At 38.9% G+C, this 27,302-nt stretch overlaps 2 protein-coding genes across 2 annotated transcripts in view; one reads left to right on the top strand and one right to left on the bottom strand.

Moving 5' to 3' along the window:
• Window positions 1-14,203, top strand: part of REEP5 (receptor accessory protein 5) — a 36,588-nt gene extending 22,385 nt beyond the window's left edge. The window contains exons 4-5 of the mRNA XM_012763752.2: window positions 5,213-5,381; window positions 11,192-14,203. Coding sequence (XP_012619206.1) covers window positions 5,213-5,381; window positions 11,192-11,241 — 219 coding nt within the window. The 3' untranslated portion in view covers window positions 11,242-14,203. The remainder of the gene's footprint in view (window positions 1-5,212; window positions 5,382-11,191) is intronic.
• Window positions 14,204-21,685: 7,482 nt separating this feature from the next.
• Window positions 21,686-27,302, bottom strand: SRP19 (signal recognition particle 19). Its single transcript, XM_012763753.3, has 5 exons — window positions 27,054-27,302; window positions 26,303-26,378; window positions 24,103-24,174; window positions 23,897-24,008; window positions 21,686-22,218 (listed from the first exon to the last, which is right to left on the bottom strand). Exons 1-5 carry the CDS (start codon window positions 27,092-27,094, stop codon window positions 22,085-22,087), a joined length of 435 nt encoding a protein of 144 aa, XP_012619207.1. The 5' UTR covers window positions 27,095-27,302; the 3' UTR covers window positions 21,686-22,084.

Here is a 27,302-nt window from a genome sequence, read left to right as displayed (position 1 = left end):
TGTATGTGTGTGTGTGTGTACAGGTGCTGGGTATATTTTGGATAGGGAAGAAAATAACATTTGTAATTCTACATCTTGGTGTATATTCTTCCTATTTTTAATGAGCAAATGTATTCATCTGTGTTTATAAATACACACAGAACTGTAATATATATGTATTACTATCTTAACCATATAGGTACAGTTGAGACCACATGCTATATGTCATCCAATATCTGTTTTCAACTAGCATAATAGTATTATTCAATATTCTTTGACACCTCTATCTAATCTATTATAGGTAATAATTTACCCATTTTCCAGTTGAGAGATATTTAGAACACTTGTCTTGCTGTTGCAAATAATGCTGCATTTAATATCTTTGTACCTCATATTTACCTTTGTATAAATCATTTTCTAGATTTATTTTTAGAACAAAGCTGAGTAAACTGTGGTAAGTTTAAGTCCTGATCCAGATTGCCACCTGTGCTGTTTTACCCATTGACAGTGTAACATTTGTCATAATCTTTCTATGAGGCCAAAAAGATAGGGAAATCTTTCCCTAACATACTCTGTTTTACATTTTTTTTGTGCGTGCTGAGCACACAAATCTGGCGCATCACTATACTTGTGGCTACACTGGAAAGGCTAAGACTTAACCTTTCTGATCAAGTCATTGCAGCATACGAGGAAGTCAGTGCTGTAATATATATATTTTTGACATTAACTCTCAGTTCTGACCATGCCAGTCCCTGAACTGCAATGTTAAGTATATCTCTACCTTGGAAATACTTCTGGAGGAAAATTATTAGATGGTGATAGCATTAGAATCACAGAATTATCTGGCCTGCTGTAATTTGTAATTTAAGGAGTCAGTGTGTCAGTGCTAATAGTGCCAGTCGTCCGGTTAAAATAGCACGGCCTCTTTGTCTGAACTGCAGGTAAAAGCGGGTTTGTGGTTGCCCTTGGGAGTATCATCCCAGCTGGCACTTTGAGGGCAGATTGGTTAAAAGGATGGCCAGATCCGTGTAGGTCATTGTAATAAAACTCGCTATTCCTGGGCTGTAGAGTAGTTACATAGATTAAGAAGATTGAGTTGTAAAAATTGGCAGCTGAATATCACCTTGAGAGTTGAAAAGTAATCAACTTTATTTTTAATATAAGAAAATGATTTCATTTAAGAACTGGAAAATGCTCAGGATTTAGGTTGAAAGCAGTAATTATTTTACTGTCTCAGGACAATAGCTGGAGGGTACTGGAAAGTAGTAAATTAAGATTCTGGAGTGCAGCCTAGACAGTAATCACATTGAAGAGGTACAAAAATGTAGATACAACTTAATTCATCCAGAAAAGACAATCAGTTTATCTGGATTGCTGAAAGGTTGGAATTTATATGGGCAGATAATATTTCAGAGATTTTCAACAACCAATAAGAACTTTAGGATTTGGTAATACTACCACTATCTTGTATACTTTATTCAAGTACATAAATTTAATTCCTAAAGCCCTGCAGGAGAGAAAATTGTCTCTTAGAGAAGTTGATTTGCCTACAGTCATAAAATAGACCCCATCTCTCCTGATTCTTAATCCAGTGAGTCATTTCCACTTCATCGTGATGCCTGTGGTTATAACATGGGCATCTGTCTCTCTATCAATAATCCATTCTTGAAAATCAGACATTCTGTGTAAGAATATCAGCCAGGTGCTTATTTTCCTCCATTTTAAATGGGAAAAATTAAAATGTATTACATGTCAATCAAAAACTCCGAACTGACTTCCTAACTATTAGCAAAACACAGCAAAGTACCTACATATAACAAATATCATATTAGGATGTTAGATGCTAAAAACACTTCCTGCTCTACAAATAGTTAATATAGTAAGAAACTATTGCATTGTGTGCAGTAGTACACAGCACATCCCCTTTGATACTCCGCATACCATTCAAAATGTCCACAAGGGACTCTGATATTCTTTCTGTCAAACAAGTAACTCAAGACATTTCTTGTACATCATTTAGTTTAAAATATTGTATTGAGTTTGGGGTATGTATATATTAGTGTTTCCTATGTAAGCAACCACCAGAAAAACTACACTGTATGAAGTTTGGATATTAAAAACCAAAAAGCTTCCACAGGGAAATATTAACTAGAGAGGTGGTGGTCTGCAGGGGCTGTTGTAATTAACCTGGCATTACGCCAAGGAAATGAACTCTAGAGCCAGTGAAAAATGCAGTCATTTAGTTCTCCATTTTGGGTTGATGCAGATGTGTAGCTCAGAAAACCAATGTTGTCTCTGACAACATCGTTTAATTCACTAAGATCTGCTGCTGGCCAGCCCCAGGGGATGGCAGAGCAGAGTAGCTGGGAAAACTAACAGTAAACATGGAACTACCCCCAAATACTGAGGGTATCTCAAGGCAGTGACTTTGTTCGAGCACTTGGACCTACTTGGCAGAAGGTGTCAGTCTGCCACTGTGTGTGTGCACGAGTTTGTGCGTGGCTGTGTATTCTTGCACATGGCATTCCTGTACGTGTGTCATGAGGCTGCTCCATGCTCGTCTGAATCTTTACCCTCCCGTCTCCCACTGTCATGCTTTCTTTCCCTTCCTTTCCTTTCCTGACCCTGAACATCCTGTATTCCAGGATCTGCACTCAGGAAATGAGCTTTGGAGTCTGTTAGATGTGAGGGGTGGGAAAGTGAAGGGAGGGCTGCCTTAAAATCGAAACTTGGAGATTACGGCAGTAACTGTGTTAAATTGAGTGCTTTGATATAGAAGCACGCTGTGTAGTTCCTCCAGTCCGAAAATTCTCAACCTTTTGGGAAGATGTGGAGGATTTTATTTGTAGCTGTTGCAGTCAGTCACTGGTTCTACTTATGAGTCTTTTATGGTGTTTCTAGTATAGTTTTGTTTGTATATCTACATCTATATATTTTATTATTAATTACTTTCATTTTATTTCTCTTTTATATTGCTGTTAGTAGTATATTGATTTTTTTCGTAATTACGTAAGTATATCATTACTTTGAATTTCATTTCAGTTAGTAAAAGAAGAGTTCCAAAACATTTGTTTAAATATTGTTAGTTCTGGCTGGTTTAGTGGCTCATTCCTGCAATCCCAGCATTTTGGGAGGCTGTGGCAGAGGATCACTTGAGGCCAGGAGTTCAAGAACAGCTTGGGCAACATAGCGAGGCCCCATCTCTACAAAACATATAGGCCTATAGTCTTAGCTACTTAAGAGGTTGAGGTGGGAGAATCGCCTGAGCCCAGGAGTTTGAGATTATAGTGAGCTATGATCATGCCACTGCACTCAAGCCTGGGCAACAGAATGAGACTCTGTCTCTAAAAAGAACAAAAAACAACTAACTCTCTCTCTATATATATGTGTGTGTGTGTGTATATATAGTTGGTTCTGAGATTTTTTTTACTCTACTTAAAGCTAATAAATTAGTCTGTTACTGTTTCATAGATGTTGGTAGAAGACACAGTATTCTTGGGACAGAGTCAAATCCCTTACTATGCTCGATACTCCAAATGCTTTTATTTTCTTACAAAATTATATAGGTAGATTTTTAAAGTTTTCAATTAATACCTATTTTATAGAGGGGAAAACAGACTTTAAGCAATTAGGTAACTTGCACAAGGTTTGCCCAGCTAACTTAGTGGCAGAACCAGGATTGGAGCTTAGTTTCTCTGAGCCCATTCTCTTACCCTCTGGATAATATACTAACTCTTAGAATCCTTGTTTGTTGGGTGGAGAGATCTGTATCTATCTTTAGGTCAGGATTTTAAATTTTGTGTTCTTTGTTCTGTTTTCTGACTAATTTCTAGATTGATACATCTTTCTTATGGAAGTATTAAAATCTATGATTGTGGATCTTGTCTATTTATATAATTATGACTTTTAAATTTACATATTTCAAAGCTATCTGTAGCTATATATAATTATAAAAATAAAATATAAAATTATAAATATATATAAAGCTATATATAAATTATGTATTTCAATGGTGTTATATATAAGTTCAAGAATTTTAATATTCTTGGTAAATTATTTTCCTGTATCATTCTATTTCTTTATTTTGCCTTAGGCAATGTTTATGTATTAATGTTGTTATATGAGCTATTTTGGGAGTTGGTGTTTGATACATCTTTTCTATAACTTTATTTTCAGTGTTCCTAATTGGTTTAGTTTTGGGTGTTTTGATTTTTTTTAAGCATATAGCTATAGTTTTGGGTTTTTAAAAAATTTAGTTTGATAGTCTCTGTCTTTTAAAAGCTGTCATGTGTCTGTAACAAATCAAAGTAAATTCATGAATGTTACTTTTTCAGAGTCCTGTAATTGAGTTAATCCAGAGAGATTAATCTGTTGAGAAACTGAGTTTTGTTTTATATTTTGAGTGTAATACCATTTGAAAATATAATGTAAATTTCTCAGACCTAACATGGTGCTGGTGGAGTGAGCTATTTGTGCATTTTAAGCTCAAACTGTGTGTCACTAGTGTTAGTCCCTTATCAGCTTTCCATCTCTAGAGCAAACTTAAAAGACTATCTTAAGAAAGACAACATAGCTTCTTGATTATTTGACCACATTCCTTGGTTTAGAATAAGAAGGACTAAGGCTGTAGAGTTCATTTTCAGGCTTAAGAAGGTGAGAGGCCGGCATGGTGGCTCACACCTGTTAATCCTGCCTAGCATTCTGGAATGCTGAGGCAGGAGGATTGCTTGAGCCTAGGAGTTGGAGGTTGCAGTGAGCTGTGATGACGCCACTGTACTCTAGCCGGGTGTCTCAAGGAAAAAAAAAAAAGTTGAGAGATTTTTACTTTAAGGAGAAGTTGTAAAAATAATAATGATAATGGTAATACAGATTTGGGATCCCTGGAAGTGACTTCTGTTTTATGCAGAGTCACCTACGCTGTATGGAATACCATAGGGTTAGAATCTTTTAAACTAAAACAACCCAGTATATTGTTTATTAAACTTTCTAGGGAAATGAGCAAATCACTCTGAATATTCCCTTTTTTGCTCTTTACCTTACAGAGGATTAAGTTACTTAGATGACTTAAAGTGTTGAGTTTATATTTATTAGTTGAATAAACAGTAAAAATTTTTGTTATATAAATAATGCGACAGTTCTTATAGCATTACCAGTTCCTAGGGTAGTGGTGGGCGATGTGTGTTCTCAGAGCGCCCCACCCTTCTGTTACAATGCTGGCTCTCATTCTGTGCAGTGTGGCTTCCTGCTGTGGTGCATGGCCCCGAGTCCTTCTAACGGGGCAGAACTGCTCTACAGGCGCATCATCCGTCCCTTCTTCCTGAAGCACGAGTCCCAGCTGGACAGTGTGGTTAAGGACCTGAAAGACAAAGCCAAAGAGACTGCAGATGCCATCACTAAAGAAGGTAAGACTCAGGGACACCTCGGTTAAACACATGGGAGGAGATGTGATACACTGGGCTCAAATAACAGGCTCGTGGCCTTCTTGTCCTATCAGCTTTCCCCAGCCAAATGCCAAAGCTACTGTGGGATTTCTTTCTTTTTTTTTTTTTTTTTTTTTGAGACAGAGTCTCACTTTGTTGCCCAGGCTAGAGTGAGTGCCCTGGTGTCAGCCTAGCTCACAGCAACCTCAAACTCCTGAGCTCAAGCGATCCTACTGCCTCAGCTTCCTGAGTAGCTGGGACTACAGGCATGCGCCACCATGCCTGGCTATGTTTTTCTATATATATTAGTTGGGCAATTAATTTCTTTCTATTTATAGTAGAGATGGGATCTCGCTCTTGCTCCTGACCTGGAGCAATCCGCCCGCCTCAGCCTCCCAGAGTGCTAGGATTATAGGCGTGAGCCACAGCGCCTGGCTTTCTCTGGGATTTCTTTACAAAGACTTTGCCTATTGCCCTTTACTTTTCCCAAGAGTCTTCCTCCATGCCATATTGAATGCAGTATTTAGTCAGCATGCTAGGAAAAATGACTTCCCTTGGTAGGCAGAGATTTCAGAGAATCCTCTATATTTTACAAGTACCGTCTCTTCTAGTTCAGTTTAGGCTGACCTGTTTAGTGTGCTGTTCAAAGTTTATGGGTCCAAAAGAATGCTGTCTTTCTCAGCTCCTGATTTGTTTATTCAACAAATATTTATTTATCGAGGTGTTTAATATGTGCCAACCATGCTTGTAGAACTGGCAGTGAACCAAAAGGCCACACTCCATACTCCTTGAACTAATGAAGCTTACAGTCTAGTTGAGAGATAGACAATAAAATTTAAAAGTTATATGGTACATTTAGCAGATGATATAGGGAAAAATGAAGCAAGTAGAGAGATAGAGCTAGGGACTGAAGGGATGGTTACAATTTTAAATAGAGAAATTTAGGAACTCCTCACCAAGAAGCCTGCCCTGAATCAGACTTGAAAGTGGCAGAAGAAGGAACCATGGGGGAAAATGTTCTAGAAGGAGCTGCATGTGTGGAAGCCCTAAGGTGGAAGCAACAGAGGAAGTGATCTCCAGGGATAGGAGGAGGAGACAAGGTCACAGAGGTTGGGGGTGAGGCTGGAAGACAGATCACATAATGCCTTGGCTTTGGCTTTTACTCTGAGTGAGATGAGGTCCTGCTGGGGAATTCTGAGCAGAGGAGCAGCATGATCTGTTCTGTGTTTTAATAAGATGACAGTGTCCACTGTATTAAGAATAGACTGAATGGGGACAGGGGAGGAAGTTGGGAGACCAGGGAAAAGGTTACTGCAGTGATCTGGCTAGAGATGATGACAGTGGCTTGGCTCATAGTCGTAGCAGTAGGGGGTAAGAAGGATCAGATTTTGGATATATTTCAAAGGTAGAACCAATAGGATTTGCTTATGGATTGGGCACGGAGTCTAAGAGTCAAGCTTTTTAACCTGAACAAATGAAAGGATAGAATTGCCATTTGAGCTGGGGAAGACTGGGTAGAGCAAATTCTGGGGGGAAGATACAGAATTCACTTCTGGATATAAGTTTGAGGTGTTAGATGCCTACTACATGGAATATTTAAATAGCCAGTTGGATACAGATGTCAAGAGTTCATGAAATAGGTCTGGACTGGCAATATAAATTAAGGGTTCACCAGCCTATAAACAGTGTATTAAGCATGAGACCGGATGAGATCACTAAGGGAGTGAGTGTGGTTAGGAAAGGGAAGGTCTCAAGACTGAACCCTGGGGACTGTCATGTTCAGAGACTGGGAAGATGAGAAGCAACCAGCAAAGTGGACTGATGAGGAGTAGTCTTCTGAGGTAGCAAGAAAACCATGAGAGTGAGGTATCCTTGGGGCCAAGTAAAGAACTGTTTCAAAGAGGAGGATGTGATCCATTGTGTCACATTCTGCAGACAAGTCAAGTAAGATAAGGACTGAGAACTGACCATTGGATTTAGCAGTGAGGAAGGCACTAGTGATTTTGACAAAACAGATTTTGTGGAGAACAGATTTTGTGGGAACCAACACCTGACAGGAATGGATTTGAGAGAATAGGAGAAAAGAGAGAATATAGACAATTCTTTTGGGAAATTTCCTGCAAAAGGGAGTAGAATGGGACTGTAACTGCAAGGAGGAACTAGGGTCCTTTAAAAAAATGCCTGTTTGAAAATTAATGGGAATAATCCCATGGAGAGCAAAAAATGATGATAGGAGTGACAGGGTGAATTGCTGGAGCTTTGTCCTTGAGTGCAGCAGAGGCAGGATCTAGTGTACAAACAGAGGGTTTGTTCAGAGGAGTTGGAAGTTTATGATAACAGGAAGAAAATTAAGGTGTATAGGTAGAGATGCTGGCAGGTGGCTACCTGTGACTGTGGGGGCACATAATGGGTGTGGCTGCAGTTTGCTGGCCCCTCTGGAACAGTGGGAGAGTAAATGGCCTGAGACAGTGTCATGTGATCGCCAGGCAGTATTCAATGCTCACTTGAGATTTGTGTTCATGAATTTCAAAAGTGAGGCCAGTTCTTGTTTGCATCTTTTTTTCTCCAGCCACATACAGCTGCATGGGTACAGCTGCAGAGTAGGTGGAGACTTGTGTCAAGGTTGTGATTTTCAGCAAGAACTGTGAAGTGAGAATGGGACTGAGGAGTGGAGTGGTTAATGTTTGACGTAGAATTCAACCTGGCCAGGTGTGGTGGCTCACACCTGTAATCGTAGCACTCTGGGAGGCTGAGGTGGGGGGATCACTTGAGGTCAGGAGTTTGAGACCAGCATGAACAAGAGTGAGACCCTATCTCTACTGAAAATAGAAAGAAATTAGCTGGGCACGGAGGTGCACGCCTATAGCCCCAGCTACTCAGGAGGCTGGGGCAGGAGGATTGCTTGAGCCCAGGAGCTTGAGGTTGCTGTGAGCTAGGCTGACGCCATGGCACTCTAGCCTGGGTAACAGAGTGAGACTCTGTCTTGGGGGGGGAAGAATTTAACCTGGGTAAAGATAAGGAGGGAAGTGGTGGGGAAGTACTCTGAATCAGGATAATAGAAGGAGGGAACTACTACGATAAAAGGTGATGGTGGGCGAGTGGGGATGTTTGATGCAAGATTATAGAGGGACTGCCAGCTGTTGGTAGTTACAAGGATCATGGGAGTGATTGCCATAGAGTTGGAACAGATGTTGGAACAGATGTTGGAACAGAAAGGATATTGGAGGGCAGGGATATTAGAAGGATTAAATACATGGATATTAAAATCACCAATAATTAAAATAGGAGTTGTGTTGGAGAATGACATTAAGTTCATAGCCAAAATGTTCAAGAAATGAGGCAGAGTAGCTCATGAGTTAGAGATGACTGGGAAAGGAAAGGCTGCTGAGTGATCAAATCTGATGACGTAAGATTCTGAAAGTGGCAATGAAAAACAAAGACAACATCTACCAGACTTCCAGACCCAGTGGTACTGGGGGCATGGGAGAAAAAAAAAAAAAACAGCCGCCACTTGAGAAAGCAATGCCCTCAGTGGGCCAGCCAGATTTCTCTAAGAGCAATAAGGTAAAGGAGACACTTGGAGGAATGGATGATGATAATGGTTTTGCTAATGAAGGTCTTCCAGAGAGTTTTAGAAATTGGAAAAAGGTGAGCAGTGGATACAGAATATGGAAATTTGTAAAGAGCCCTGTGGTAGGTAGAACATGGGAGATGAGAGGTGTCCCGACCACTAGGAAGTAAGATCCCACCAAGACAGTTTCTCCAGCAGCGTTGACACCCAGAGGTGATACATTCCCCCATTTCTCCCTCACAGCCCTCTCTCTCCTCTGGACTCCTATGTGTTTTTTTTTAACTTATAGCCTTCACACTCTCCCACCTTAGGATCGCCAGTTTCTTTCCAAGAGCTGCCCTGTTCCTCCCTGCCCTTAGCCTAGCCAGCAACCTCTGGGGATGCCATTTCTGTCTAGTTCACCCACATTTCTTACCCTCTTGATTCTCTTAGATATCAATACTCCAAAATCCAATTTTACTTTGCTATGATACCTTCTTAAACAGGGGCATGAGAATTAAAATAATGAGGACTTTACATGCTTTGACACATTTTAGACTTTTCTCAAAGCTTTTGGATTCACTAGGAATTTTTACATTGGGTTAGGTAAGAGAGACAGACTGCAATTTCTTCTTTGTTGTTAACTCTGTTCAGCAATTTTAATTGCGTGAAGGGAGAGCAGCAGTCAGGCAGCTGGTGGACAAGGAGGGACTCCTTGGCTCTCCTCATTAAGACTCTAAGCTGCAGCAAAAACCACCGCAGGCTGAGTGTGATGCGTCACGCCTGTGATCCTAGTACTCGGGGAGGCCAAGGTGGGAGGACTGCTTGAGGCCAGGAGTTCGAGACCAGCCTGAGCCTAGAGCGAGACTGGGCTCTACAAAAAATAGAAAATAAATTAGCTGGCCATGGTGGCACGTGTCTACAGTCCCACCTACTCGCGAGGCTGAGGCAGGAGAATCACTTGAGCCCAGGAGTTTGAGGTTGCTGTGAGCTATGATGATGCCACTACATTCTATCCTGGGCGACAGAGTGAGACTATGTGTGTGTGTGTATGTGTATACAGAAATAAATAAACCAACCAACCAACCAACCAATCATTGCAGTTTGTAGAATTTTATAGGAGGCCCTGGAGGCACCCAGACAACCTCTTCCCCTCCATCTCACACACCACACTAGTTCTGATGGCACATTCCCAGCCACTTGGTAATTAGAGGAAGGCTTAGTCTCTCACAGATGTAAGAGTATTTCCTTGATGAATGTAGTTATCTTGCCACTAACTTGAAGACTTGCAGCAAACTCTTCCCATCGTAGGGAATGGTGGCGCAACGAGAGTATAATTGGCATTCCATATCCTCAGGCTCTGCGCCTGCAGATTCAACCAACCACAGCTTGAAAGTATTTGGAAAAAAACAAAAATAAAAAAAAATACAAGGCTCACTCCTGTAATCCCAGCACTTTGTGAGGCTGAGGCAGGAGGATCACTTGAGCCCAGGAGTTTGAGGGTACAGTGAGCTGTGATTATACCACTGCACTCCAGCCTGGGCAACAGAGCAAGACCCTGTCTCTCTCTCTCTATATATATATAGATGTATATGTATATATATATAGTATAACAACTATTTACATGGCATTCACATTGTATTAGGAATTATAAGTAATCTAAAGATGATTTAAAGTATATGGGAGGATGTGCATAGGTTATATGCAAATACTACACCATTTTATATGAGGGGCTTGAGCACGCGAGGGTTATGGTATCTGTAGTGGTCCTGGAACCAGTGCCTCCCCCCAGCACGGATACGGATGTATTTCTGGTGCTGAGAATGAGGACTTTCTCTGATTTTTGTCACCATGGGATAAAGATGATAACCTGGTTGTCACTAGATTGATGCGTAGTGAAATCTTACAGTCAAGCACCCAGATACAAACAAGAAGTTAGTTATACAAAGGAGCACTCCTCCTAAGGAATCTCTGCTGCTTTCGATGCTTAAAGGAGGACAGAGGGTAGATAGTTAAGGTGATGCTGTCACAACAAGGCTAGATGACCTTGAAAAATGTTGTTCAAGTATTCAGGATTTGTGCTCTGAAAGAGGTACCTTGTCCACCTCCTAGAAACCCTCTTAGCCTCTCAGTGCTCTCACCTGAGCATGAGTCATCCAAGTTTTGTTATCTGGTAGCTACATTTAGGCACGGAGTTTGTATTGCAAAGAGCTTTGATATGTTTTTCTTTCCCTCCTAACAGCCAAGAAAGCTACCGTGAACTTACTGGGTGAAGAAAAGAAGAGCACCTGAATCACTGACTGGACGAAACCTTTCTGCCCTTTCTGTATCTTCCAATTAGAGCTTGATGTTACATTAGAGACTATGGTATAATCATTTTAATAATGTTGCCTTGGAAACTTTTTTTTTTTTTCATTTCAGAATATTACAGGGGTACAAACGATTTGGTTACACGAATTACTTTTGTACAGTTGAGTCAAAGTTATGTGTGTCCATCACCCAGATAGTGTACATTGTACCCATTAGGTGTGAATTTACCCATCCCTCCTCTCCCCGCCACCACCTGCTTGATCTCCATTGAATTTTACTACCATATGCACAAATGAGCATTGATCATTTAGTTCCAAAATAATAGTGAGTACATGTGGTGTTTGTTTTTCCATTCTTGCCATACAAGTAGGCTGGTCTCCAGTCTGGAAACATTTGATATATTAAAAAAAAATGGAATGTGTTGTAACTTTGTTTGCATACTCTAATTTAAACTTAATGCAGTGGACAGTGTCCAAACTTTTGGAAAATATATTTTGCTTCTGGGTAGGAAACGATGTATGCTACTATCCTGCAGGAAGTATAAACAAATAAAATTATATATCCCACAGGCTATGTACTTTATGGGGCTCATTCTGCATGCATTTTCTCTGTACTTATATTTAGGATAATCTTAATGGTTCTACTTCATGTAATGTACGATTTTATATAATTCTTAAGTGTTTTTAACGTATCTGTGCACTATATATAGGGAAATGTTACTGTCTGACTGTAACATGCGTAATGCTTATGGGGAAGGGGGCAGGGGAAGGCTGTATATGCTATTTATAACTTCTGTACAATAAGACCAGCTGGAGGCACCATTGTGCTGGTGTGATCTGCTAAATAATACTTAAGAAAACTGATACAAATGATTAGTATTCAATTAGCCAGGCATGGTGGCACTTGCCTATAGTCCCAGCTACTTGGGAGGCTGAGGCAGGAAGATTGCTTGAGCCCAGGAGTTTGAGGTTGTAATGATCTATGATGATGCCACTGCACTCCAGCCAGGGGGACAAAGCAAGATCCTATCAATCAATCAATCAACAGTATTCAAACAAAGTAAGAAATGATGTTGAATGGAGATTGGCCTGGTTGTTTTCCTAATATTGTAGCACCTGAATACCAGGACAGTTTGTACGGCACTTAGTTACTCTAGTGATAAATGGGGAAATTTATACACATATCAGTAGTCCATAGGTAGCTCCAAATCCCTGTAGAACCAGTAATACTGTCTCATCTGCTTATAAGCTTTAGATTTGTCTAGTAAGATGCAAAATGGAACCATTCCTGGTTTTACCTTCAAAGCGGAGTAACATGTTGGTTTAGTCTTCTTTCCCAATCTTCTTTTTTAAACCAGTTAAAGGAACCTCCAAAGACTTTCCACTTCTGATTACATAGATGTTCTTTTTTATATCATTAGTGACAGTGTGCTAATGATGACACCTAGCTCTAAGAGCAATTCTGGGAGAATTAAAGGAAGTATGATAGAACCTATAATCTGGGTGGTAGTGGTTAAGTCAAACTGCCTTCACCTTTTTCTCTGATCTTTAAGGTCTAACACAAGAGGCCTCCCTAGTTTACAAGTCAGAATCACTTGTAGTTCATTTAAATGCCTTCATCTTTATTTTTTGTTTTGATAAATTGCTTATGACTACATAGTTTAAGTAAAGAACAATAAAGTTAAAATGAATGCCTCCAACTCGATTGGCCAAATAGTTTGTAGAGATCTTGACTTACTTAGACTAGAAAATCTGAGCTTTACACCACAGTGCTAGGATTCTTTTGAATTAAATTAAACTAGATTAAAACAAGTGTATAACAAAACTTAACAAGATTAAATATCCAGCCAGTAAAATATTTTTTAAGGCAAATAAAGATTATTAGCTCACCTTTAGATGACAATCAGGAAAGATGATACTGATGTCTCATGATGTAAAAAATATTAAAGATATCAAAAATAAGCGACAGTATCACCAAAACTGTATAATAATATAGAGCACAGCATTTACTTTTTTTCTGGAAAAAATAGTGGTGATTACTAGGCATCTTATAAAAGGAAAAAACCTTTTTAGAAAGTAAGCAGAATTGTTATTGGGGAGAAAATCAAGAACTTTAGATTTTTAAAAAAAGTATCTTTAGAGTATTTCAATCCTTTTCCCATAAATAAAAGTACGCTCTTGTTGTTGGCAGAAAAATTAAAATTAGCAACTTCTACCATATAGAATATACAGTCAGTATACAGAATATATTATCAGATAAGACAGGAGGCATAAAAGTTACTATTGCTCATAATTATAGGCTAATATCCATTTTAAAACTATTAAAATAAGATATATTCTGAATGCAATTTTTTTGACATCTTGGTATCACTGCTTTCTCCTATAATGCATTCTACAAGAAATTTAAGTTACTATGTTTGGCAGGTGAAGTGTAAGTTATGAGTTGAACAATTCTGTCTCATAATTATTTCTCAAATAAAATGCTGCCATGGTTGAAGTATTTGAAGAACTAATTGAGTCTGTATCTGGCTAGAAGACAATTTATTTTTTTTCTTTTTTTTTTTTATTTCAGCATATTATGGGAGTACAGATTTTAAGGTTTCAATAAATGCCCTTTCCCCCTCCCCCCACAAGTCTGATTCTCCAGCATGACCATCAAGACAATTTATTTTTACATGAATAGTATTTCAAGGGTATAGAAAGTTACAGAATTCCTGCTAAACAGATTAAATTCTTCAAACCAAGGAAAAATTCCTGCAGCAGTTATACCCTATCTTGAAGGCTTCAATCATTCAGATCAACAAACTTACTGCTATTCTGGGGAGAGCCTTCTACCCGTAGCTTGAAGAGAATGGGCATAGCCTGTAAGTAAATTACTGCCTATCCTGAGGATGTGATATATTGAATGGAAATGGATGTAAATAAAATTCAGATCTCATCTGTTATATTTCATTGTATTTTGTCTGTGTGTGTGTGTGTGGGGGGGGGTGCTTTCCCTAGCCCAGAATTATTTAAGCAAAATTTTAAGTAAATACAGATGAATGAGCCATAACACTGTTGATTAACTCTATTCCTCACATGGCTTATAATTTTCCCCTGGTGTTTACTGTTTACCAAGGAAAAGAAAATACACCAACCTAAAAGTTTCTACCAATAATTAGCACTAAAGAAAACTTAAACCACTGCTTTCTACCTGTATGTTACATGACAAAGATTCATGATAGTGAATTGCACACATTTTGATGTGATAAACATTTCTTCTATGTGCCTCCAAGTCATTCTGTACTAAGAGAATAAAAAAAAGAACTTGAGAATTTTATTTAAAATATCTACTTTTTTATAGGGACAGTGTCTTGCTCTATTGCCCAGGCTGGGCTGCAGTGGCATGATCATAGCTCACTGCAACCTTGAACTTCTGAGCTCAAGCAATCCGCCCATCTCAGACTCCTGAGCAGCTGGGACTACAGGGCTATAGCACACACCACCCTGGGTTTTGGTTTTTTTGTGTTTTTTTTTAAGATGGGGTCTCACTATGTTGCCCAGGCTAGTCTTGAACTCCTGGCCTCAAGTGATCCTCCTGCCTCGGCCTCCCAAAATGCTGAGATTACAGGTATGAGCGACCACCCTACTTCTGAAAGGTTTGCTTTGGTCAGCTTCATCTCCTACATCTGCTTTATGTCTGTATGTCTAGAATCATGGTGTTTAAAATAACACAGGTACAATTCATATCTTTAACCATCAAATATTAATACTATAGTTCTATATAGCACAGTAGGAAAGTAAATATATTTGAGAATATTAGAAGTTTTTCTGGGCTGGGCACAGTGGCTCATGCCTATAATTCTAGCACTTTGGGAGGCCGAGGTGGGAGCACTGCTTGAGGTCAGGAGTTCAAGACCAGCCTGAGCAACATACGGAGACTGTTTCTACAAAAAATGGAAAAATTAGCCAGGTGTGGTGGTGTGTGCCTGTAGTCCCAGTTCCCAGCTACTCTGGAGTTTAAGGCAGGATGACTGCTTAAGCCCAGGAGTTTGAGGTTGCAGTGAGCTGTGACCGCATTGCTACTGTCCTCATTCCTGGGCAACAAAGTGAGGCCAGTTTTTTTTTTTTTCTGGCTCATTACTATAATATTAACTCTCTCTTTTTTTTGAGACAGAGTCTCACTTTGTTGCCTGGCTAGAGTGCTGTGGCTTCAGCCTAGCTCACTGCAACCTCAAACTCCTGGGCTCAAGCAATCCTTCTGCCTCAGCCTCCTGAATAGCTGGGACTATAGCCATGCGCCACCATGCCTGGCTAATTTTTTCTATATATTTTCAGTTGGCCAATTAATTTCTATTTTTAGTAGAGACGGTGTCTCGCTCTTGTTCAGGCTGGTTTCCAACTCCTTACCTTGAGCAATCCGCCCGCCTCGGCCTCCCAGAGTGCTAAGTTTACAGGTGTGAGCCACCGCACCTGGTCAATATTAACTCTTAAAGACTCTTACAACACAAACCTCATAGAGAATTAAGGTTAGATTAATGGTTCTCGAACTTCAGTATGCCTCAGAATTTATGGGGATAAGGATCAGGGGGAATGTTATAACAGATTGCTAGGCCCTATTCTCAAGGTTTCAGACTGAGTAGGTCTGGGAAGGGGCTGGAAATTTTGCATTTTCAACATCCCAGGTGATATTGATAGTCCAGGAATCAGATAAAACCACTGGGTTAGGTCAATGCTATCTTTACACTTAGTACACAGGTTTTCAGACCTGGTTGCACATTAGAATCACCTGAGAACCTTTCCAAAACTGTCCCCTGTCCCCACTAAGAGAAATTCTGATTTAATCAGCCTACTGTGGTACCCAAGTACCAGTATGCTTTATAAACTCTTCAGGTGATTCTAGTATGTGGCCAGGGTTGAGAAGCACTGGTAGAGTCTACTAGTGAGGGCAAAAATCCCAAGCTTTGGAGAGCTTCCAACCTATTAATACTTAACTGGTGTATCAGTTTCCCACCGCTGCTGTAAGAAATTGCCAAAAATTTAGAGGCCTAAAACTACACATATGTATTGTATGGAGGTTAAACATTCAAATGCATTGGCTGGGCTGCATTCCTTTTGGAGACTCTAGAGGTTAAACTCATTTCCTTGCCTTTTTCCAACTTCAAGACACTGCGTGTATTCCTTGGCTCGTGGTCCCATTACTATGCCTTCCACTTCTGTCATTACAACTCCTGACTGGCTTTCCTGTCTCCCTCTTACAAGGACACTTGTGAAATTAGGCCCACCTGGATAATCCAGGATAATCTCTTCAACTCAAGATTCATAATCACATCTGCAAAGACCTTTTTGCTATGTAAGGTTAACATAAAGTTCTGGGGGATTAGGATGGGGACATCTTTGGGATGGACGTTATTTTGCCTACTATTCCTGGTCTATCTTTAACTATGTAGAGCCACCACCAACACCAGAAAATTGCAAAGAGAAATTTTATTTTGTTTTTTTAAAGAGAGAGAGTCTCAGTCCGTTGCCCAGGCTGGAGTGCAATGGCACGATCACGGTTAATGTTGGAAGGTAGTAAGGAGGATTGGTGAAAAATTATCCCTATTCAGGTAAAAGCAAACAAACAAAAAAACTGGAGGTTTATTCTCTGGAGATAGTAAGAGGATCTCTGGGAAACAAGCAGAGTTTACCTCTAGAGTCTCCAAAAGGAATGCAGCCCAGCCAATGCACTTTGAATGTTTAACCTCCATACAATACATATGTGTAGTTTTAGGCCTCTAAATTTTTGGCAATTTCTTACAGCAGCGGTGGGAAACTGATACACCAGTTAAGTATTAATAGGTAGGAAGCTCTCCCGACCTTGGGATTTTTGCCCTCACTAGTAGACTCTACCAGATTGGAGAGAGACTGTATTTAAAACAGGATGGAAAGACTAAATGGTGAGACCAATTTCCCCCACCTAGCTTTCTTCCACTAGGCTCCCAGAACCCTAACAAGCAGACTATCCTCCTGGAATATTGTAAGACTCCTCTCTGGGGAAGTGGATCAAAATTCTCTGATGTTCGAAATTCTCCCGAAGGCATCCCAGCCAGATGCCTTCGAGAGAATTTAGTGAAGCAACAGGCCGCAAACTCTTCTTATGTGTTCAGAACTTCCAACAAACTTTTGGGCTTTTGCTCCTAAACCAGCAAGCCACTTAATATGACAGGGATCAAAATAAAAACAGAAAAAAACGGACTTGAAAATGATAAGAATATAAATCATACCTTCTGAGAAGTAAGTTACATCCATGAAATATAAGCATAGAGTGCTAGAAAAAGGAAACATGCAGATATCAAAAAACTGCTTAGAGAAGCTGAAAAGATAAATGGAAAATCCAATAGAAAGGTTGGGAGATGAAGCTGAAGAAATCTAAGAAGCAGACTACAAAGGAAAAAAAAAGTAAATAAGAGGGGAAAAATGTAAATTGAGGACAATGCCAGCAGTTCTAATATTCAAATAAGGAGTTCAAGAAAGGTCAGAAGGGGAGAAAATCATCAACGAAATTTTGAGAAAAATTTGCGTGAACTGAAGAATGCAAATTCTCAGATTGAAAGCCTACTTGTTACCCAGCACAATGAGCAAAAAAGGCCCATACAGTATTGTGATATTTCAGAATACTGAGAACCAAAATCACGATTATGAACAAGAATGGTTTGAACTTCTCTTTAGCTACGAGAGATCAGAGGACCATGAAGCACTAACCTTGACCATCTGAAACAAAATGATCTCCAAGTCTAATCCTATACCCAGCCAAACAATGCAAGGGTAGAATGATGACATTTTCAGATATGTAAGGTCTAAGAACATTTACCTCCCTTGCACTTTTCCCAGAAAGATGCTGAAGATGAGCTATACAAAACAGGAATAATGCAAAAAATAAGACAGCATGGGATATGTGAGTGCACATCTCCAAAACAGCAATTGTGACTCATGAAATTGAGTCACACTCCATATAGCAGTGAGGACAGAATCCAAAGTGAAGCTGTGCACTAGGTCTAAAAGGTAAGGGATTAGAGCCAGGTTGGCTGGGTGCGGTGGCTCACGCCTGTAATCCCAGCTACTCAGGAGGTTGAGATGGATCACTTGAGACCAGGTGTTTGAGCTAAATGCCACTGCACCTGGGCAACAGAGACACTGTATCAAAATAAAGAAAAATTAATAAACTACCTGATGTGAATGAGTTTTTGAAAGGACATTCTGACAACCAATAATTTGTGGTTCAATTAGTGGTATTTAGAAATCTAAGCAAATGAAAGAATATTTAATTCCAAAGAAAAAAGAAGTCCAGAAACACTATGATAACCATAGAGTACTTCAGTGTTTCTCAAACTTTAATATGCAGAATAATCAGCTGGGCGCGGTGGCTCACGCCTGTAATCCTAGGTCTCTGGGAGGCCGAGGCGGGTGGATCGTTTGAGCTCAGGAGTTCGAAACCAACCTGAGCAAGACCCCGTCTCTACTATAAATAGAAAGAAATTAATTGGCCAACTAATATATATATATAAAAACTAGCCGGGCATGGTGGCACATGCCTGTAGTCCCATGCTACTCGGGAGGCTGAGGCAGAAGGATAGCTTGAGCCTAGGAGTTTGAGGTTGCTGTGAGCCAGGCTGATGCCACGGCAGTCACTCTAGCCTGGGCAACAAAGTGAGACTCTGCCTCAAAAAAAAAAAAAAAATATGCATAAGAATCACCTGGAGATCTTGTTCAATGTGTTAGAGTTCTGTGCTGGAGCCAAAGATACTGCATTTTCACAAGCTTTCAGGGGAGGCCAGTGCTACTGGTCCCCAGATCATACTTTTGAGTATCCAAGGTGCTACATGGCTCAGGTGTGAATGCCATGTATGATAATAACGTAAACTCTAAACAGTGATTAAAATTATGAAATATATTGGTAGGATGCAAAGATGAGAAACATGCATGTGTGTCGTGGGGGAGAAAAGAGGAAGGAAAACTGGATCCTCCTCTTCTACAGACGGAAGTTAATGCCTAAAACTGAAACAAACTGTTAAATCTAGCTGACACTTTAAATTACGTACAAGTATAATTTTGATAAAGTTCTTAAAAAGTGGGCAGGGGATGTGAACACAATCATTGAAATGGATACAAATAGCATTTCAGCATATGAATAAATGCTCAACCTTGTTCATTAAGATTCCACTTTTCAGCCGCCCAAGGTGGAATGTGCCTATCTATAGTCCCAACTACTGTGCAGGGTCATTTTACCCAGGAGTTTTGAGTCCAGCAGGAGCAACACAGTGAGATCCCCACCTCTACAAAATTTTTCTAAATAAAAAAACTTTTTAAAGATTCTATTTTTCACTTATCAATTGGCAAAAAAGAAAAGTTTGATTTTGCATCAATTTCAACAATGTGAAGAAACAACACACTGTTACAATATTTCTCAAACATTCTCCGTTTTAGTGTTTTATGTTGCTATATAAACAGAATACCACAGACTGGGTAATTTATAATGAATAGAAATGTATTTGGCTTATGGTTGGAGACTGGGAAATCCAAGAGCACGGAGCCAAAGTCTGGCTGGCAAAGGCCTTCATGTCACATCATCCCATGGTGGAAGGTAGAAGGGCAAGGGAGTGTGCTAAAAACTGCAAGAGAGTTGGCCAAAGTCCATTTGGTAACACACCTACTCCTGAGATGATATTAATCCATTTAAAAGGTGGAGTCCCCATGGCCCAATCACTACCAACACAATGGCAATTAAATTTCAACATGAGTTTTGGAAGGGAAAAACCACAGCACTGACAATCCTTACTGCCCCATAACTAAAACAATTTTAGATTTCAGTCATCATTTTGTGACAAATCTTTTAAATTGGCTACCCCAGTATGTATTCTCAGCTACTTTCTTCCTTAGCTGCTTTGACTGTCGCAACTAAAAAAGCTCTAAACAGTAGCAGTCTCCCTTTTCTGGTTCCCACTACCCAGTCAACTGAGGTCTGAAAATAGGCAAGTATAGTACAACGAAATATTTTGATGGACCACATTCACGTAACTTTTACTACAGTATGACTGTTCTATTTTGTTATTGTTGATAATATCTTACTATGCCTAACTTATAAATTAAAACTTCATCATATGTAAGCATAGAAAAAAATATAAAATATGCTTCTATGTAAGCATAGAAAAAAATATAAAATACATATAGGATTGGCTACTATCCACCATTTTAGGCATCCACTGGGAGTCCTGGAATGTATTCCCTGTGGATGAACGGTACTACTGTATTTATTTTCCCAGTTTCTTTTGCAGCCAGAGATGGACATGTGCCACAATTGTCAACAATGAAACTTAAGTGAAAGTCTGCTGAGAGGAATGCTGAGAAATCTCTTGCTTTCCTTTTAAAGGAGGACAAAAGTGGCTGGCACAGCTATCTTTTCTTCTTGACTTGAACTCTTATGTAAAGTGTCAGCCCGTGTACGAGCTTGAGGCATCAATCATAAGGATGTCAGAAATATGCCATGGAAAATGCGAGTGGAAAAACACAAAGAAGACAATCACTGAGAGCTGAACCAGCACCTGTAACAACCTTCTTTGGATTTCAAGTTATTCAAAAAAATAAAATAAGATAAACTCTAGCTCAAATCTCTGTTTTCTGTTACATAAACACATTCCTACGGGATAATTTTCCCACAAGGGCTGCTATGAATGTTTTACACATACTGCCTCAATATTTATTTATAAGTCAAATATATAAACTGCTGTACTATTGTGTTCACTATAAAACATAACAGAAATCGTTAGAGTGAAAAAATAAGTAGAAATTCTAAGACTTCATCTTGCACACTAATAGATGATCTTCATACAGATAGGATGTATACTCCCATTTAAAGCTCCATAACTCTTTCAAAATTGCTTATTTTGAAATCAATTGGGATTGACAAGCAATAAAAATTTAAAGAAAATAGCATTTACTGGAAGTATTAATATATGAGGTAGCTCACAGAATTCAAGAAAAAGCTAAACCAGGCCTCAAGAACAGGAATCAGGATAGCTCAAAATCACCACTTTCAGAAACAGTGCTTTGAAATAAATTCAGAAGCACCAACTCAATTTAGTTTCTTGAAAGAAAGTATACCTCAAGGTGCTAAAATAGGTAATTTTAGAACTTCAATGAAAATAATGTTCTTAAACCTATAAAATAAATTTAAAGCTTAAAACCCAGGACTTTTCATATGTCAAAAACTAGCAACTGAACAATTACAATAACAGATTAAAAGAATATAATCTACAGATTGGCTGTATAAAACCCCCTCCTACCCCCAAGAGGATTTACCACTTTCTTCTAGTTTTAGGCTCACCGTTGAAGCTCTCATTACCTAGTTTATTCTCTTTAATTACCTCCTCTACTGGCATTAATTAGTTCATAAGCAAAAGCTGCAAAAGTCAGTTCCAAATTTTATTTCATTAACTTAAAAGGTGAACAAAATGTGTATTTCAAATCTCATTAAACTTAGTTATCTGAAACATACATTTACATAGAAGACAAACAGATACAGGATTTCAAGTAGCTTATTGTATAGTCCATTTAAAAATATTCTTCCTTCCACAAAAACTCTACATTGAAAGACAAAAAAAAAAAATCTTTACTGCATAAAAGCTAGATGCAAAGTTCTGATGTAGATTTATTTCATTGTCAACTATGATGATGATGATGGGAGGCACAAGTGTGCATAGTTCAATAAAATAATGCAAACAAAGAGCTTCTGTTTCTCTCAGATACAAATTAGAAGCCTCCATTCATGTCTCTTGGCATAGTATCAGATAAATGATGCTCATACTGGGTCACTTCTTCTTCTTTCCTTTCCCTTTTTTACTTCCCTCTCCTTGCTGAAGACTTTGGTCACCAACTCCTGTTTTTTGTGTCCTTGTTTTTAGTTTGGGTATCATTTCCGCTGCATACAACATTACTGACTTACCTAGGAACCAGAAGTTAGGCTTAGTGTATAATCTGAGAAATAAGACATAAAACGTCATTATCTTAAATATCATAAAGTCCAAGAAACTATCATATAGAGAAAATGGAAGTAATTAAAAAAAAAAATCAAATGACTGTGAAGATAGTGACTTGCTCAAGTGGGCGTCTCTACTGGAGAAAATTTACTGAGAGCAAGAACAATGCTGAAAATATTTAAGTAATCAAAATCAAATTGTAAAACAGTAAGTTTGAGACAAAAATTTTGGTCTTGATCCTAGTAATTGGTTCGAAGACCAAAATATATCTAAATATAAGTTGGAAAGAGTCAGAATATCATTGTATCTTAAGCTACAGAAACACAGGGTCTCTCAATATTATAACAAAAACCAAGGTCATTAGGCTACAACACATTTTCACCCACCTTCCTTACCCTAACATATCAAGCTCCTCAGCTTTCCTCTTTTTACAATGTTACTAGTTTCTTATTGGAAACAGGAAGTGACATCTTTTCAACCACAATGTTTACCACTATTTTATTTACTGGTCAAGTCAAAATTTTTTGGTTTATTTTTAGTCTTTTGAGATATAGTATAGGGAAATGTCAAAGAGAAGGAAAAAAAAAATCAGAATATACTGTCACTCCTGAGTCAGAATCTTAAGTTTGTAGCAATACTTACCAATCCTTACTGGTTTTGATACATAAAAACCAACCTATTTTAATTCAAGTAAAAATAAGTTGTCAGTTTGTCTCACAATTTGTTTTTAGTTGAATTAAATGGAAGAGTTTAAACTGAAGTATTAAACTGAGGAAAAACTTTTTAAAAAGTAAATTGCTCCATTTATAAAAATTAAAATATCCTTTTTAGAAATAAAAATTCAGAAAAATAAAAAAACCTGTAAATAAACACTTATCTTCCTGAAATCTAGAACATTTTGTTATACTGATGACCAGTTTTATTGTATTGTTTTTCATGAAATAAACACAAGATGATGCTATAGTATTCTCTGACCATCACCCAATCTCTACTCCCTACTCTCTGCTCTCCATTAGGTAACTATCTCTTATGATGGGTGTTCCCTACACACACTCGCTCAACAGTAAAAATAAATATTAAAATAAAATAAAATAAAATAAAATAAAATAAAATAAAGAGTCGGTGTTCCCTTCCAGTCTATTTCAAAAACATTTATATCAACAGATAATATTACCTATAAATCTATCTATAAATAATAGTAATATTTGGTAAAGTTACCTAAGTGGCACCACACTATGCATATCTCTTGCTGTTTTCACTCAATATTGCTTTTTAGATTAATGATAGAAATTACAACTAACAAACCTGCAAAGTCTCTAAGATCTGAAATGGCAATTAACATCCAACTGCTGAATAATTTTATACTCTTAACTTGGGAGCAATGATGGATTTCCAGAGTTTCATAAATGTTCACAAAAACAACCTTTTCTGAAAAACAATTAGGTTTTATCACATTCTCGAAGAGGTCCTTAACCTAAAAGAAATTAGAACCACTGTTTACCTCTCCATTGGCCGTAGTCCTTTTTCCAGATTAATCTGTAGAATGCAATCTCTGATTTTTACCTTCCAGTTTTAGAACTTTTTTTTGTATTGTAGAGGAATAACCCATCCCCAAACCCTATTCATTTATTTAAAAAAGCTTACGTGACGGAAACTGTACCAGACAGAGGCTGCCATCTTCCTGTTTAAGCTGAATCCGGACTCTGCCTCTGTATTGGGCATCACGATTCCATTCTCTAGAGTACATTTTATTTTTCTAATATGAATAAAACAAAAGAAACAGGCTTTAAGAAAGTTATTACAACAATGAGATGAGTATGTAAAATAATGAAGAAAGAATGACATCATACCTCAAGAAATACATTAAGTCCAACTGCTGAGCATACATCCTGAATCTCTGTAGCTGTAGGATTTTCAACAGCCTGAACAGTTAAAAACAAAAACACGAAATAGCTAAGCTTTAAGTGTCTATCACATAGTGTTGTGTATATTAAATACTATAATCAAAACTCATCAAAACCCTACCTTTTCTTTTTTACTAGGTACAGTTGTTTCGACTGTAATTTAAAAAATTCCTGGGAGTAACACTGATGCATACATATGTGTCTGTCTTTCCCTTCCAACAGAACACAAACTTCTGAGGGCAGGTACTTTGTTCATCAGTGTATTCCCCAGCGCCTAGTATGGTATTTTAAACATAGTAGGTATTCAAAGCATTCACTAAGCATTTTAACAATGACACATACAACTACTTTAGAAAATTGGCAGTATTTACTAAAGCTGAACATATGCATTTCCTATGGCTGTGCAATTCCATTCGAAAGAAATGCAAAAATATGTTCACTAAAATACAAGCTCAAGAATGTTCACAGCAGCACTATTTATAACAGCCTCAAACTAGAAACAACCCAATTATTCATCAAGAGTAGCAAGGACTATACACAAAATGCACTACTATAAAACAGTGGTTTTCAGCAGGGGAATTCCAACCCCCTGCCTCCAAAAAAAGACATTTGACAATGCTCATAGACATTTTTAATTGTCAAAATTGGGGATGTGGAGGTAGAGGACTTGTCATCTAGTGGGTAGAGGCCAGGGATACTGCTGAACATCTTAAAATACACAGGACAGCTCCCTAAAACAAAGAGTTATCTGGCTCAAAATGTCAATGGTGTTGCTGTTGACAAACTTTGCTACAGAGCAATGAAAATTCAACTACACTCAAATATGTGGATAAATCTCATAAGCTTAAAGTTCAGTAAAAAAAGATACAAAAGTACATAGTACATAATTCCATTTATATAAAATTCAAAAACAAGCAAAAGTAATCTTTAATGTCAGAAGTCAGGACAGTGGTTATCCTTGCATATGTGGAGGGGACAGTGACTAGAAGGGTATATAAAGGAATCTTCCTGGATACTGGTAATGTTTTCTAATTAGGGTGCTGGTTACTCAGGTGTAAATTTATGTATTTACTCCTGAATTTACTTTGTGAAAATTTATCACTTCAGATCAAGTTACCTTTAATCTGTCATTATATTATAAAATATAAATGACTCCTTAAAAACAGAATATGACATCAATTTTAAAAATAGAAAGCTTCTACAAAAGCCTTCGCTTGTCATTACCCACTTTCCAAACTCAAGTCACCACATAAACTAAAAACTTGGGTTTTTCTATCCAAAGCACATAAGGAGGAAATCACATCTTTTAAAACTTTAACAGTCTACTTTTAGAAAGTATTGATTTTAAAGCAACTTTACCCCTCTCAAAAAAACCCAAAAAGATAATGAAGATATAAATCAACAGGGCTGAACTTTCAGTAGGTCTTTTTTACATATTTTTGAAAACTCCACTGCATTCTAAGCGTTATGTTGCGCAATACCATAATTTTAATTTCCTTTACTAAGGGAAAAATTGTCATGACTGGTTTAGAAAAAAAGTGTAAATTCTACAGCCCCCAGTCCCCAACATACACACACTTCTTTACAAACACAGACTCATTAAGAACAATTTTTTAGGCCGGGTGTGGTGACTCACACCTGTAATCCTAACACTCTGGGAGGCTGTGGCAGGCGGATTGCTCGAGGTCAGCAATTTGAAACCAGCCTGAGTGAGACCCCGTCTCTACCAAAAATTGAAAGAAATTAATTGACCAACTAAAAATATATATACAAAAAAAAAAATTAGCTGGGCATGGTGGCGCATGCCTGAGGTCCCAGCTACTCGGGAGGCTGAGGCAGTAGGATCGCTTGAGTCCAGGAGACTGAGGTTGCTGTGAGCTAGGCTGATGCCACGGCACTCACTCTAGCCTGGGCAACAAAGAGAGACTCTGTCTCAAAAAAAAAAAAAAAGTACAATTAAAAAAAATCCTTTCAACTATAAATTAATATCCTTCTGGTTTCACCAATATTAAGGAAAGCACCCTAATTCTTGGCTGCTGTTGTCAAGCCCTAAGCAAATGCAGTGAAGTATAAGAAGCCCTTGTGGCCCTAAAGGGACAACCTCCCCCAGACCCCTCAAGGACTGAGGTGCCAGCCACCCGCTTACCTTACTGATGGGGATCCGCCTTCCTTCTGCGATGGTCTTCTTATTATTTAAATAGGCAGGATAGATGCAAATAAACCTGCCACAGAAAAAGCACATCCAATATAACTAGAGCAGCAACTCCAAAAATTCATTCATTCACTCCGTCGTCATCACGATCGCCGGTGTACACCTATACTATTATTTGCTTAACACTTTTTCTCTAAACTACAACCTTTAACTTACTTAAAAAGGAAACGTTATTATTCACTGACTTGAGTGGAAGAAATAAGAGTTAAAACCTTACAGAAGACTGGAAAAAAAAATAGAGACGAAACAATGTGGTAACTGTTACATTAGACACATCTACCTGCCACAAGTTCCTGAGAGGTGGGCCTCGCCCTCAAAAAAAAAAAAAAGTATGGTGCATGAGGCATTAAAAACTTTAAAGAACCCATATGAGCCTTTCTGAATGTAACAATTAAAAGAACACATTCCTCACCCCGATTCTGTTACTTAGTATCGTGCCCACATAACACCCAGAGCCCTTTATCTCAGGCACAGGTAAACACTGAACTTCTTAAAGATGGGAATTTCGGGGGACCTGCGAAGAGCCTACTCAGTGCTGCAGACTTCCCGGAGGAACGGGCAGCCCGGGGAAGGGCCCTGCGGCCCAGGCCGAGCGCACGGCCGAGGGCTGGGGAAGGGCGGCGCAGCACCCGCGGCACCGCGGCAAGCCCCTGCCTTTCTCAGGACCCACCTCCCCGGGACCCACCTGTCCTGGTCGGCCGGGGACCGCGCGGCTGCGCAAGCCATCCTCACAGACGTCCACCCGGCGCCGGCACAAGACTCCCAGGGAGAAAGCCGACCGGAACTCGGCTCTGAGTTTCTGAGACAGCAAGCTCTTCCGGCGGAAGTCCTGCCCCACCAAAGCGGCTCCACGACCCTAGTTTTTCACCGCCTGTTTGTTCCGGCACCTGTCGCTCGGCGTCAGGGTCTCTAGTCTCTGACGTGGCGCGAAGAC

The sequence above is a fragment of the Microcebus murinus genome, chromosome 11, assembly GCF_040939455.1.
Source record: "Microcebus murinus isolate Inina chromosome 11, M.murinus_Inina_mat1.0, whole genome shotgun sequence".
Taxonomy (NCBI): domain Eukaryota; kingdom Metazoa; phylum Chordata; class Mammalia; order Primates; family Cheirogaleidae; genus Microcebus; species Microcebus murinus.
Note: the sequence above shows the minus strand (reverse complement) of the source record. Positions and strands in the feature narration are given on the sequence as shown.